Consider the following 15,358-nt stretch of genomic DNA (forward strand, 5'->3'; position numbering starts at 1 on the left):
TTTTTCTGTAACTGTCCTTTATGGCTTTTGAAAATGGCCTTTCATGGTCCCGTCTCTTCAGGCAATGCTAGTTCTTCAGTCTTTCCTTGATTTTATTCTGGTGTTTTGATCATTTTTCTGTCTTTATCAGCTGCACATAAATAACATGAAAAACCTTGTTTGCTACAGGGAAGCCAAGGGACTTCACATGTGGTTTCTTAAGACCATTAGGAGAATTTAGGAATTACCATCCTCTCCAGAGCACTTCCAAAATGAAGGCAGTTAGTAAGTTAAGAAGGTAACACAGAATTCAGAATCCATTTCAGATGAGGCAATTCAGGAGAACCCAAGAGGAAGGACACCTCAATCAGGCTGTTTCTGTGGGAATGCCAAGGCTTCAGCCTCATGATGTGCCCTCAAAGAGCAGCAGTTCCATGAGGTTCACACCACTCCTGGGCACCCAGACTGCATCCAAGCAGGAAATCTCTGCCAGAGCACTGCAAGAGAGTGACAGGAGATGTGCAATGTGCAATCTCTCTGTGCAACTGAAGGATCCTTTCTCCTACATGTGGGCTTCTGCCTTATTCAGAGCATCTTTGCTGTATCTAAATATCTTTATTAAAAAATAAATGCTCAAAGACAGGCAGTCAATAAGCAGAGTAAGAAACATTTCAGGATTTTCCTCCATGCATTATGTCATGGTAAATGCAATGAAGTGTGTTAAATGCTGCCCAAGATGACAAAACAAAGGATGAAACAGCATCTCAAGTTGCAAATTAGACTCTCCTTTTAATCAGTGTTAAATATACACTTGTGTCTTCTGAAAAGAAAACATTTTAACCTGAAGAATACCTCACAGGTATAATCAACTACTCAAGACATCCTCCCTTTCAGGGACATGGATTTTTTTTTTCATTAGTCTTTTCATCTACAAAGTCAAAAATTTGACAGATTATAATTTTCTGAGAGCATCTTTTCTTTCACTCTTAAACATTTATCACATCTGAGAAACTCACAGACTTACTGCATGTTATTACACCAAGTAAGTTCAGGACAACAGAGTTATGAACATGAAAACCACAAGGACATTAATTTTTTTACTTTTCTTTTCCATTTTAAGGAAAAGGTACAAAAAAATTCTACCTGAGAAGTTATCCCTTATTATGTCATGGTTACTTAAGCAAGTGAATGGTGTTAGCAGGATTTTACATCTCTCTCTTCTTAACCAGGCAGAACAAAGTTACCATCCAATTGAAGAGCCAGCCTGACAAGTTCTTGCCAGAAGCTTAACAATTTACTCCAATGTTTCAGTGACAGGAGAAACTGAAACTGAGAGGACTGCCAGGATTGCTGCTGCAAATTTGATGGAACAGTTGGTATTTGTACACATTTCTCCTTTCCTTTAAAGAGAAGCCTCTGTTCTGTGGAACAGAAAACTGTGAATAACCCCCCATTTCTATCTACTTGCAGGAAAGCAGGGATAGCTGTAATTTGCTAAAAAATGGTAAAACATTTTACAGGGAGAACACACAGACTGGGACACTAAAACAAGAATTTTATTTCTTTTCATGGGGAAGCCATCCCAGCAGCATGCACCTTCACATTCTTTAAGAAGGACAAATTGAAAAATGTCCAGTGTCAATAGTTTCTCCTTCCATTCACCTAGTGTTACACCATTACCAGATACCTCCTGGATGTAAAGCAGGTGGTCACATAGGTTCTGTGCCACAGAAACATTCCACTCTCAAGAGCAACCCCTTGCTCATGGTAGGGATGTACCAGTCTCAAATCAAGCACATTTGAAATACTAGTAACTCTGGCGTTTTGAAGTTAAACAGTCACACATTTCCTTTGAAAAAAGAGGAACTTCTCTGAGATTTTCCCATCCTAACCTTCTCTCAAGCTTGAGAACTGAACAGTCTGAAGGTTTTGAAGATCCCAGGGAAGTCAAAGCCACATGGCCACTGTTCACATTTAAACAGTCAACTGCCCATAAGTCCACTGCAGTCCTCTCTACTCCCTTTGTGCAGCTTTTCTTTCAGTTTCCCTTCCCTCATCTTCTCCTTTAACCAGGTGGAAAAAGCACGATGAAGGTGAAGAAAACACCTGTTAAGCAAAGGGAGGAAAATGCCTCCTCAGGAAACTTGTGGGGCATTACAAAGGAAATGGATGTCGATGCCTTTGGACACTGGGAAATCACACACTGACAGTGCTGGGGACAGGCTCTGTCAGCAGACAGGGCTCAGTAGATTTGGATGACATTGTCCCACTCATCAATAGGCCAGATCCCGTTGTCCTGCACGTTGAAGGGTGAGCTCTTCCAGTCCCAGCTCTTCACAGGCACCTTCCACTCCGGGCCGTAGTTGGCCTCCACGTACTGCAGGGTTTCGCAGGGCACGTGGACCTTGAGCTCCACAAACTCAGTCCAGCACAGAGTAAACTTGGGAAAGAGATACCTGTGCCAGAACAAAAGGGTATGGTCACTGGCAAAGGGCTAGAACGCACCTCTAAATAAGTTCAAGGAGAAAGCAAGCAACTGCAGCAAGTGGCTGTTTTACATTTATGCTATTTTTTCTCTTACACACTGCACAAGAGTGTTATCAACAGTAACTGGTGAACATTTGCTTCATGTGCTTAGGAAGGAGCCTTCCTAATTGTTTTGTTGCTTGTGCTCACATAATTCTGCCACCTATAGGTTTGTCCCTGCCTCTGCTTTGCCTGTTACAAATGGGATTTAATAGTTACTCCTTTTAGAAAGCACTGCATGCTTACAGCAGTGGCAGTTTACAGGCAAATTTCCAGAACAACATCCTATCAGCTCGAGGTGTCAAACAATACCAAAGTCTACCCACTATTCCTGCAGAGGATCGTTCCCACTTCTGAAGTTCTGAAGACTTCAACACAAAAAGAATTTAAAAAAAAAGTAATCCTAAAATTTCTTTTCACAGGTTAAAATGAAACCATAAGCACTTTGTCCTTTTAAAGAAGGTTTGTACATTTGTGTGATGAACTAGAACTGCCCCCTCCATCTTCTTGCAAGCATGAAGGTAATTTAATTTCTAAGCTCTCAGCAAACAATATGAGAAAATAAAGCAATTGTGCTTCATGCCTTAAGTGGAAGGAAAGACCAAAGTGATCAAGCATTTTCTGGATATAAATCTAATTAAACTAAACTCTTACACAAAGTCCTCTTTGTTAAAAACCTACAGAATTAGCTCACTTTAAGGACTAAAGCAAACAGTGTGAATTTGATTCCCAGACTCATTTTTTGTAGATACCCATTCCCTGCTGGAGATTGCTACTGTCCAATATTCAATTTGCAAACAAAGAAGAAGCCTCAATTGCTGCAACGCCAAGACAGTATCAGGAGGATGCACATGTTTGTGTCAGGAATGCTGAGGAAATGTTTGTGCACATGGAAAAGCAAACCACACAGCCAGACTGTGAGGGTTAGAAACCAGCTCTCCAAGGAAACAGAGGCTAAAAATGATTGTGAGAAATATTTTAGGGACTCAATGAGAAACGCTCTAGCTCTCCACCCTCTAATTTAGATGTATAGAAAGTATGCCTGTGCAAATATTTAGCTTTCTGAAGAAAATACCTTCTACCTTTTAGTTTTAATCTTAGAAAAGAACTTCCACCCTTCTCTGTGATGACCCAGTAGCAATCAGCATATCTTCTGACACTATAATTCCTTCAAAACTGTGAGAGTAGATTTAGGATTCAGCATGAGCAAACAATCACTTCTCTTCTGACTGACCTCCTCACTTTTGCCTTCCACCAAAATTCTGACAGGGCTGGAGATTAAGCAAAACTGAGTGTCATTCTGGTGTTGTACATAGTCAGATTAAGCATGCCAAGTGCTCTCACATCTCACAGTAACAAAAGCTGGGCCTCTTTTCTCTTTTTGAGTGTGCATTTGGAATAATACATGTCTGGAATTACTTGGCTAAGGATTCTGAACAGCTACAATTCATGGCTCAGGGCCTTTAAACAAGCAGTTTTCCTGGTCCTTTTATGTGTGTACTAAACTAAGAAACACCAGCTCAGAATTAGAGGCTTGGCTTCCCTAAGCAAAGTTATTACTGAACAAGAAAGCTATGTTTGGAACTTTTAATAAGCTACCACCAAAAATAACTGTGAGGCTACAAGAAAGAGTTTTGTGGAAGGTAGAGTTCCAAAAGAGCTGTAATACCCAGGGATACAAAACCTGGAGTGCAGCACAGGGTCACAGTGATCCCCTATTCTCATGTCTTGGACCAGTCATTATCAAAAAAACAGGGGAAAAACATCTCTCAGGTATCCAAGGTTTGATGGAATTTTGAAGGAGCAGTGTCAACTCCATTGGCATGGAAACAGCTACTGCAATTTAGATGCAACAAGAGCACAAAGGAGGAAAGGAATTTATTGGTCAGCTTGCTCTTCAGAATGCACCACACATGAAAACTGGAACTGCTGCTATATTCTAAAAAAAAAAAATACTTTGCTATACAGCACATTTTCTGTGGGCATATTCCACAGAATATTCCCACAGAAAATATGCTGGATAGCAGAGCTCTTTCTTTTGTCTATTTCTAAATGTGCCTTTTGAAGCTGGTTATCAAAATATCTTTCCCAGTCTTTATTTATCACTTCAGAACAAAGATAACTAAGACAAGAATTTGGACATTATCTCCAACTGGAAGACAGTGCTCACTAAATTCCCATTAGCTAAATACAAACAAATATATTTCAGGCAAAATATGAAAGATAATGAAATCCTATAGAAGTCTACAAGGTTTTCAACTAGTCTGCAGCAATCTCCTTCTGAGTGAAGGAATGTGCTTGAAAGAAATAAATCTAATTATCAAAACCCATATTCAGTTTGCTAAACTGATTGGGATTAAGTTATTAAATTAAATTATTAAATCATTGCTGATTTAATACTGAAAGGTGTGAAACAAGAAACACGGGATCCTATTCAAAATTCCATTTTGAGAACATGAACAGTAAGGCCTGCAGGAATTGTCTGTGTTGCTGTCACAACCCAGTATTCCAAACTGCTACCTCAAAATCCCAAATTGTGGGTTTTTCTGAGCAAAGAGAGTTGAGGCTTTTTGCCATAATACTTCCTCATCAAGACAGATGCCTAAGGATTAATGTTCTACTACAAAATTAGCTTGTGCAATGAACACTGTTTTAGAGATTTTTTTCTCATCTAGGGCGCTTATGTAACTGGGGGCCTGTCACAGTCAGATAAGATCTGCTTGATATATGACATGCCAGCCTTGCTTTTGATTTCACAAGAGATCTGACATTTACTCTCTAGCAAGGCACAGGACTGTTCTCTCTCTGCTTCACTGGTCTCAGAGTGCAGAATCTCCACTGATTCCCCTCTGACATCTACATTTCCACAAAGAGCACAGGCTTTGCCAGGCAACAGCACACAAAATGCCATCAGTAAACACTATCTTGTTCAATTTCTTTTCTGCTAGTGGTACAAATCCAGTTCTTACTTAAATTTCTTGCCCGATTTGGCCTGAGTTCCTCCATTCCATACGTGGTCATCCTCTTCATAGAAGAAAAAAATGTCAAGTTTCACATCATCTTCTCCCTGAAAAGAGAGTTCCAAGCTGTCTTCCACCTGGAATACAAAAATACACACTGTATATACACATAGAAATACAAAGCAACTTATGCCAGCAGAAAACAAATTCATTTTCATTAGATATACAGATATATTTCTATTCTAACTGACTATTCAACTCTGCATTATTTTTAATATCAAACACTTCTGCAACTGAAGTCAAAGTTACAAATCTACAGAAACACATACATGAAGTAAAATGTTCATTTTCTATGTACCTTGCCAAATTTGTGCTTCAGTGGCAAGCCTGCTTTCTGAAAGGCTGGAATGATATCTGCTTTGTAGTCCCTTATAAAGATTCCCAAATCCACATCTTTGCTGTGAGGAATGACATTGCACTGCCTAAACCAGCCTGAGGGGAAAGAAAATAAAGCAGAAAAATCCCAAATTAGTTAATTCAGGAACGTGAATTTAATAGAAACAAAGCTGAACTGTCCTAAGATCACCAGGCAAAAGTCTTTGACTTTTGAGGCCATAAACAAGACTTCTGCCTTTTTTTAGTATGGGATGAACCACATCAAAGGAAACAAGTATTACTGCACTTATAGCCATCTCTCTCCCTTCAGAAAGCCAAGAATTTGAGAAAAAACAAAGATAATGTATCTCCAGTTTCCTAATTTAAATGCATAAAAAAATAAAAAAGTTCTTTATGTGGGACCAAATCTAATCAGCAGTTAACAGCTACAGGGCCACAGCTGTGCTTCTGATTTGCAACTATTGTTTTACACTGCATCCAAGATGTTAATCATCTTTCAATCACCACTGCAAAGCAGAAAGACACAAAGTGGGACATTCTTTTGTCTGTTTCATTAAGCCATCTTTTAGTAACTGTTCATTCAGAAAATTATATTCCCTACTATTAAATAAATACAAGGCAAATGTGAACACATGAGTCTTCACAAAGAGTCCCCACCAGTGATAAGACACTTGTACCTTCAGCAGAACTGAAACCTTGCATTACCTACTCCAATGGACTGCAATTTTATTAAAAGTTTGTTTTGAAAGAAAATAAATTAGTGTAAACTGCATTTTAGAAGTCAGTGACAAGCATCTAATTGCATAGGAAGAAAAACAGGCTTAGAGTGTACTTGCCAGCAGAACAATGTGCTCATCACTCTGTTTTCCAACTGGCACTTCAGTGAATTCCAAGTCACACAAATTAGGGACCTGTTGATTACTTCCTAGCAGGGATGAACACAAGACAGGTAATTGCTAACAACACTAAATGCTTCATTGGAAATCTGCCCAGAAGCTCTGCTGCTCAGGTTTCTAAAGAAAAAGCTTTTTTCAGGAGAAAAAAAGTCCTATTGCAATACAGTTATTACCTTCCAACCCAGTACTTTTGGCCTCTGCTGACATCACAAGAAGTGGAGGATGAAGTGTTTAAAGTTTCAGGTGAGTTTAAAAATGCAACACAACACAAGTTTTTACCAAGACATGTTCCGCTGCTCAGCCAGAACTTCACTCCCAAGTTATTCAGTGTCAGGGCAGCCAGATGAAGCAAGGATTTTGCCTTTTTCCTGAATTCCACTGCATCAAGAGAGGAATCATCAGGATACAGCTGGAAGGCAAGAGTAAGCAAGTTACTGTCAGAGAGCAAACCTGTCCCTTCATTTTTTCGGCATCCTAGGGAAAAATAGCATTAAAAATTTACTTAACTAATACCTGGGCCAATATCTTTTTTACATACACAGTCCATGTTCAGAACATGCACTGGAATTACAGAGTGGAAATTAAATCACTGAATCATCAACCTTCCTTTTTTTTCCTAACCACAAGAATGAAAATTCACAGTAGACTACAATAAGAAAATATGTATTAGACTCTGATTCTCAGCAGCTGGCAGCAGCACGGGTGAGCCCTTGTTCTGCACATGCTGAAGTCAATTCCTGGAGTCCAAGGAGAGCACAGGGACAGAATCAGTCTCTGCCAGCACATCCAGGCTTTTCCAACCTCCAGAACTCTATGATTAATTTATTTGGCGCCACCAAGTGTCAGAATTGGGTGTTGAGTTTTAAGGAGAGCTGGCAAGGAGAAACGGTGTAAACACAAAAATCTTCCTGAAAGAACTGTGGCAAGGTCTGCCATCCATGCAAAGCCAACACCAACACGGGAGGCTGGGAAAACATTACCAATTCTAACAAAGGAACAACCACTCAGCTTTGTGATGGATTTCTGTAAGAGCTCTTGGGCACCAAGCAGCCAAAATTAACTTTTCCAAACAGGTGCCAGCTGCTTGTCTCAGTGTTAAAGCTCCAGCAAAGTTCAATAAACATTTAGGGGCACATTGTCTCTGCCTGTGGTGGTTTCTGCCTGGAGGCTGAAGTGGGTAATATTTTTCTGTCTTCCACATGTGAAGGGACAACACATGGATGCCCTTGTGACCCTCCTGCTACCCAAACTAGGATCTACAGCCTGCTAGAGTGAACAGGAGTGCTCCTCCCTTTCCCCAACACCTGAATGACTGAAGACTGGAGCCTCCAGTGCCCTTTTCCCCCTTGCATGAACTCAGAGATGGCTCAGATGCAGTGGTCTGACTCTGACTCTGTACTCTTAACTGTGAAATTTTGATCACTTTATAACTCATGTCCTTTCCAAGTTAGGACAAAATGCCCCCCACACTACAGCAGAAACATTTCTATCTGCTAAATCAAGTAGCAAAATCCTAAAAACAATGCTCTGAAAACATTAGCTTACACAGTCAGAAAAGCAACTAAGTCAGTCACTTTGGAATGTGACCATTTCAGGTAAGCCAAATGAGGAACATGGAACTGCAGGACATGGTTCAAAAAAATCTAAAATTAAACATTTCTCAAAACTTCAAGGACTGTTATAAGGAAAGTTTTCAGCCATGAAGACACAAGTTTTATTTGTGTCTCTAATAAAACCACTTATTTTTATTTACATAAGATCCATTTAACAGTAAGGGTGTGTAAGAACTATGGATATGTTGGTTCCCTCTTGGGAAAAAAATGTGCTTACAAGTTAAAAACCAAAAAAAGGCCATGATCTTCAGGTAAAGTTTTGATTTCATCACCATATTCCACTCTGTGGAATGAGAATCAAGTTTTGTATTTAGCTTTGTGCATGTGAACAGTCCCGTTTAAGTAAAAAAAAAACAAAACGAGTGAACTGTTCTTAGGTTTGGGTCAATCAGTGAAAACACACATTTCTCCTCAGAGACACCACCCAGTTACCACTAACCTGAAAGAAAGCCCGAGCTTCTCTGTACCTACATTCAAGAAATCTAGAGTGGGACATCTCCTCTAGAAAACTGGACGGATTTTTTGGAATTTGAACTTTTAAGTCATCAATGGAAACAAGCAGAAGTTCTGGCCTGCATGGAAAGAGAGATAATATATTACTCTATTTAATTTCATTACAAATCACATGGCACTTTATCCTTTAACTCAGGTTATAATCTTAATGCACACTACTGTGAATGATCACTCTGTCCAAATACAGGCCAAGCCAATTTTAAATGAAAAAAAGCAACAAGAGGTTCAGCAAATTCCCCATACATTTCAAAACTTTGTTTAAAAAGAATTCCTACACCTCCAAACCCCAAGCTGGTTTGTCAGATCACAGATTCCTTTACTGACTTATGACTTGAATTTGTTCAGAGATGTTGTTCAGGGCATCAAAATTCAGGCTGTTTGGTTGTCTAAGTGTTACAGGATGGACTTCAGAATCAAATTTTACTCTGGAGCTACTTCCTTTTAAAAACTAAAAACTATTCAGCCTTCATAATGATGGAAGAGAGATTATTTAACAGCTTACACGGTTTCCTTTGAACATTTAGGCACATAACTCATATAGATTCCATGCTTTAAAAGGATGAAGGAAGGGGGTCAAATTAATGGAAAAAGTTAAAGAGATTTACTTTGATGTGTGAAATGCCTCAGTATTTTTCTCGTTTTCTCAGAAACTATGTTCTCAAAGCCTACACTTTGGGGGTCTGACTCTCAGCTGAATCTTGGGACCTGACTATAGGAAAGGAAGTAGTTTTACACACAAAGGAAGGAATTTTGGGAGTGCCATGGTGGCTTTCTCCTTCCCCTATGGTGAGCTCACTTTTCATAGGCTCCAGGGTAGCGGCCGAAGTGGAGTTTCCGGAAAGGCACAAACTTTCTGTCCATGTGCTGCTTGAGCCTCAGGGGTCCGTGCCAGAGGAAATTGCCACTCCTCTCATAGAAGACCACCAGGTGAATGGCATGGGATGCCAGTTTGAATATGTAGTGCAAGGGGATTTCCATCCCAGACAGGTCATCCATCCCATCCAAGCGGGGGTCCTTGTTTATAATCTTCAGCCACTGGAACCCCATCTTCTCAGCAGCTCTAAACAGGCCCACCTGAAAATGAGGAACACAGGAGGCAGAGCAGGCTAAAGATTAGAGAAACCAAAACTGGAAGCTGAATGCTTATTACTAACTCACACCATTCCTCATTTCATTTTTTAATCAGGCTTAAGCACAAATGAATCAAAAATCTCTAAGAGCTTGAAGACCAGCAGTCACAAGCAATTCCTACCAACTTTTTTCCTTGTCTTAAATTTTGTCTCTCAAACTACAAAATGAAAAAGCAAATTAATGTTGTAAGCCATGTTTGGATTAGGTTTGTTCCTTGCCATAGCACCCTACCCTGCACTCTGAAACTATTCTCTAAAACTGTTCTTCTGCAAAATTTGGTGTTCCTAAGTCCTTGAATAATAACACAAAAATGATTAGCCCAAAACCTTGTTTTGTGGGGCAAATAAAAATCTCACCAAACACTGACCACTGGCCTCAAGTAACAGGATTTCATATTTCTACAAACAAAGGGAATTAAATTCTGGCTGATTTAAAAAAAAAAAAAAAAAAAACAAAAAAACAAACAAAAAAAAAAAAAACAACAACAAACCAATCAGCACCTGAAGAGCCCTTCAATTTCCCCACTTGAAATGTTCTGTATGAGCATATCAGCTTCTCCCCTGAATGATACAGAAATTATCACTGAGACACAAAGGAAGGGGAAAATGGATTTATCTCAGTGTGCTGCCATACAACTTTACTCTTAGCTTCTGGAATTCCTTCACACCTGTGGGTAAAACAGCTGCCTGATCAGGCCCAGAGTGACACCCTTCTTCACTCAAGTTCTTCAGTAAAATAGTCACTGATCATTTCAGTGCCTTCTGCTCTTTCTAATAAAATAAAATTTTACAATTTAAAGAAATGAAATTTTAAAAAGGAAAAAAAGAAGAAAAAAGCTGTTTGTCACAGGTATTTTTAGTCTGTGGAAATTAATCTAATAAATATTTCCTGGTTACACTTAATTGATGAAATAATATTGGATTTAAATCTGTCCTTCCTCACATGCTACACCTCTATTTTTAACACAGCCATTAAAAGTGTCCTAACATTACAGAGAAGCAGAGACACCATTAAGTATCAGCAATACATGAAGTGAAATGGTATTCATTACAAAGATGTGCTAAAAGAAATGTAAATTAGCAGACTATGGTAATTGTCACATCAATAACTGCATTTTCTTATTTATGGGTTCCCAAACTCCAGATTTATAACAGATGCACCTACATTACAGGCTCCAGGTTCTCCTTCTTCCTTTCTAACAGACCCTCTTTCTTTCCTTTTGGCATAGACTCTGGCTACCAGTGTTTTTCTTAATATTGCGGACAGCTTCTAAAAAGTTTCAGCTATAAATTACTCCTAACGTATCCAGGCTAGTAAATGGGCAACTTTTACTTTCAAACAAAGTTTCCTCTGCCTACAATATCACCACCACATGAATTCAGATACAAACATTCAGGTATTAAGTGACAACATCAAAGAATGCATTAAAATACACAATTGTGAACAGAAAACATGCACTTACATCATGTTTCCATGTTTTGTCTAGTAGTGCAAAGGTGGTGAAGTCTCTTGGAGCACAGAAGTATTTGCATTCTGGACTGGGGCCATCGGGAGAGCTTCTGATCTGCTCAATGTCTTTATTAACCAGTCCCAGAATCAAAGGATCGATCAAATACACTGGAATATTGTGACTGGATATTAATCCCAGGAACTTCCTAACCACGTGCTGTTTGACAGAGGACAGAAAGACCATCTTTGCATTAAAACTCTTTGACAGAAAGACACCCCAACCCACTGCAAGACAGAAATCTTAACCCCCTAATACATCCTCTGAGTGTACACTTCACTTCCACAAACAGTTGTGAGGCTGAGTGAGAAGAAGAGATGCAAATGCCACACAGAATTTGGATTCTGGTCTTCCCAGGGCACTCAAGGTTGCATAAGGAGTAAAAAAGCTGCAGCAAGAATGTTCTGTGCCTAATGCAAGGGGTTATTAACCTGAGTCAGTGGAGAACAGTAATCAAGCACATTTAAATGTCAGTGGCACACAGAAACCACTTAGAGCAGCCACAGTCACCCTGCCACTTAAATGTATTCATCTGTAACATTTTCATTTAATGATTTTAAAGCTCTGGCTCCAGGGAGATGTGAAAACATGAGCACAGGATGTGAGCCAACAACAGAGTTTTGGCAGCAGCATTACCTGTGTGGTACAGGCACAAGCAAGGCCACCCCCACAGTGATTTCAGCTACACAAAGCTGAAAGCTGAGTGATGTGCTCGTATTACTTCTGTGACTAAAACTGGCACACCAGAAGGATGAACAGGAAAAAAAATCTGTGCAAAAGTATCCACCTTCCCAATCCATCACTACTCCAGGAAAACAGATGCTTTCAGCTGAAATGTAAATAAGTTATAAACCCCACAAATAATGGTAGAAAAACATGGCCTTGATCTTAAGTCACCAAGAGAAACGAGTTCAAATTTAGTATTTTGGACACACCACTGCAGGGACTCTAAGGAAAGGCTGAAGTGCAGCAGGTGGCAGGATCATGGCCCATCCTTTCTCACTGATGATCTCAGAAGAGCAAGTTAAACCTTTACGAGAGCTCTATGACACCTCACACCTGGTGGGCAGCCCAAGAGGTGTCACCTCCAAGAATAGCAAGGCACTCCTGGCACGAGCAAGCAGTGCACAGAGCAGTTGGTCTGGATTTTCTCCAGGGACAGCTCCTAGCCAGAGCACCTTCCCTCTTGCTCAGCAGAAACCAGGCCTTTAAATGGCCATTCTGCTAATTAGCAACGTTATCATGTTGCATCCAAACCAAAAGGCAGCCAGCTCCCAGCACATCCCTCTCCTTAGCCATCTGTGCTGCTTTTCCGCTAGGAGATCAGTTAACAAAAAGTCTTCTGCAAAACTGTTTCCAAACAAACCCCAACTACAAATATGACAGGGGACCTTCTGATTCCCCAGGGTGGGCGCTTTTGGTTGCATTCAGTCTTGCAAGGCACAACAAATATCCCATTTCAAGCACCAAAGAGCACTCCCAGCACTGGTCATGAGGGCTGGAATGCTGAAATTTACATTTTCCTGCTTGGGAAGAGCTTTACAACCCAGCACAAGCAGGTAACAGAACAGTGACCAGCAGGTTAAACATCTGGAGTGGGCAAAGCAGGGTTGTGTGACCCAGGGGCTTCTCAGGGCAGCAAAGAAGCTGCATGGCAAAGCAGCCAATCTGTTCGACACCCAGCCTGAAAGGACACAAAACCCTGGATCAACACTTCTGTCTCAGAAAGAAAAAGTGTTTCTTCCTGAAACATTAACAACAAATGGAAGCACAGCACTGGCAAAGGCTGTGCAGCTGTAACTGTTTCTCAGTTTTACTTTACAGTGATGTTTTGATACTGTATTTACTGAGCAAAGTTACAAAGTGTATCCCTTCCTCCTTCAAAGCAGAAAGCGCCCAGTGACGAGTGAGAAGAGTGAGAGCTGGACAGACCCTGGATTTGCAGTTCCAAGCGAGTTCTGAGACTTGTGGAAGAGCTGCATGAACCAGTGACACTGTACATACCCATCTTGTGCTGTCTTGGCCTGACTGGCTTCCTCTGCCTTTGGAAAAAGCTGCTCCATTCTATCAAAAAAAAAACCAAAAAAACCAAAAAAAAACAAAAAAAAAAAAAAAACCAAAACAAAACAAAATGAAGGGAAGGGAGAAAGAAGATAAAACCCCCAAAGTTTCAGTTGAATCCTTGTTTTCCTAACATGACATCCAGAGGCATTTATCCACTTCATGGATAATGGAGTTATGCCTCTGGTCACCCAGATACAGTGCTGAATGTGAAATCATAAACAACTGCTGTGGCTTAAATATATTTTAAATATATTTAGAAGGACAACCCAAGCCTCAGGGACCTCCAAACATGCAAGCACTGAGTGGTGAGGCCTCGGGTTTCCAAGCCAATGTGCCAGCAAATGTAAAACAGGAGGATGACAAACCCTGTCAGGCAAATACCACAGGGGCAGGGACAGTGGCACTGTGCCTCAGTCTTTCCAGGTGTAATCCTAGACAATTCAATTTTAGGGACAGCATTTTCATGTGAGAGAGTCAAGGCAGCTCATGGCTCAGCTTTTTGGCTTTTCCAAAGCATGGAGAATTTCTCAGTCATTGTTTAAAAACCAGAAACGGTGGGAAAGAAGTTGAAAGTTGCAGCAGCAGCTGGCACGGACACTGCCTGCACTTAATAAGGAAAGAAAAGCCAAAAAAATGAGTCAGGGTGCTTTGAAACCTGCACGATTCTTCTGTCAAAATAAAGGGAATTCCTTTGTCGAATCGGAGTTGCAACTGTAAACTAAGAACCACCAGAGGATTTAATTTACAGTAACATTGACTTCCATTGCTGTCGCAGAAAACCACTGGCCTGGACGTTCCAGGTCAGGTACAAAAAGAGGTACAAACAGCATTCCACGTATAAAACCAGGATTTAAACTGAGACACCCAGCACTTTAGGAGCACTGAGTCACAAAACCCTACGGCGACTGCAAAAAAAATGTTGGGATTTCTCTCCGCCATAGAAAACCCATTGGAAAACCTGCACCCAGCAGATGCTGCCTCCCTCCGGCAGAGCCCTCAGACAGAGCTCGCTGCGACCTGGGAGGCAATAAAAGTGACAGATAAACGAGAGCTGAAGGTGGAAAGCCGCGGTGGCTGGAAGCTGGCGGGGGCATCATTCCCTGCGGGAGAAATCGAAAGGCCCTGGCTGACACAGTGACTCGGAAACCAGGCTGGGAACCCAACCCCGACTGTACCCCCGGCACCGGACACCGGCCTGGGCTCCCCTCCCGCCCCCGGAGCCGCTCCAGGGAACCCCGGCGGGGGCGGGACTGCCGCCCACACAGCGCCGCGCAGGGAAACCCGGGCAGCGCCCTGCCTCCTTTCACCTTCTGCGACAGGTAGAACTTGTAGTAGCACAGCTGGAAGAGCAGGAAAACCAGGCTGGTCAGCGAGAGGAGCGCCAGCACCACGTTTCTGTTGATTTTCTGCATCAGCCCTGCGGCGCCCCGGGAGCCGCTGCCCGGCCGCCCTCACCGCGATGCGGCTTCAGGCCGGAAAGCGACGCCGCAAAGCGCAGCCCGCCGTCGTAAAACACCCCCCTTCGCTGTCGTAACCCCCCCCCCCCCCCCCCCACGGGGGTCCCTCACCCACCCCGAACCCCCAAAACCGCCCCAAATCCCCCCCAAATGAGGCGGAGGTAAAACGACACAGCGAGAGACATACACAGGGTTGCAGATTTCTGTATTAGTACAAAACATCGCGTCACACGCGGACGGCACCCGCCCCTGCTTCCCAGTCCCCTCCATTGCGAGGGGATCCGGGCAAGGAGCCCGCGGAGCGGCCCCAGGGATC

At 41.7% G+C, this 15,358-nt stretch overlaps 1 protein-coding gene across 1 annotated transcript; it reads right to left on the minus strand.

The window, feature by feature from the left end:
* Positions 1–903: 903 nt before the first annotated feature.
* Positions 904–14,997, minus strand: FKTN (fukutin). The gene is made up of 9 exons (XM_058823886.1): positions 14,893–14,997; positions 13,526–13,585; positions 11,477–11,680; positions 9,680–9,957; positions 8,810–8,942; positions 7,037–7,166; positions 5,824–5,957; positions 5,475–5,602; positions 904–2,435 (listed from the first exon to the last, which is right to left on the minus strand). Exons 1-9 carry the CDS (start codon positions 14,995–14,997, stop codon positions 2,222–2,224), a joined length of 1,386 nt encoding a protein of 461 aa, XP_058679869.1. The 3' UTR covers positions 904–2,221.
* Positions 14,998–15,358: the final 361 nt, after the last annotated feature.

This window comes from Ammospiza caudacuta, chromosome Z, assembly GCF_027887145.1.
Source record: "Ammospiza caudacuta isolate bAmmCau1 chromosome Z, bAmmCau1.pri, whole genome shotgun sequence".
Taxonomy (NCBI): Eukaryota; Metazoa; Chordata; class Aves; order Passeriformes; family Passerellidae; genus Ammospiza; species Ammospiza caudacuta.

Excerpts from the sequence above, each read along its gene's own strand:
- FKTN (XM_058823886.1), bottom strand. The coding sequence starts at position 14,997 with ATGCAGAAAATCAACAGAAACGTGGTGCTGGCGCTCCTCTCGCTGACC. Across the intron at positions 7,167-8,809 it reads AAGCTCGGGCTTTCTTTCAG|CTGTATCCTGATGATTCCTC; the intron begins GTTAGTGGTAAC and ends CTTGCCTTCCAG. Across the intron at positions 5,958-7,036 it reads GAGCAGCGGAACATGTCTTG|GCTGGTTTAGGCAGTGCAAT; the intron begins GTAAAAACTTGT and ends CTTTCCCCTCAG.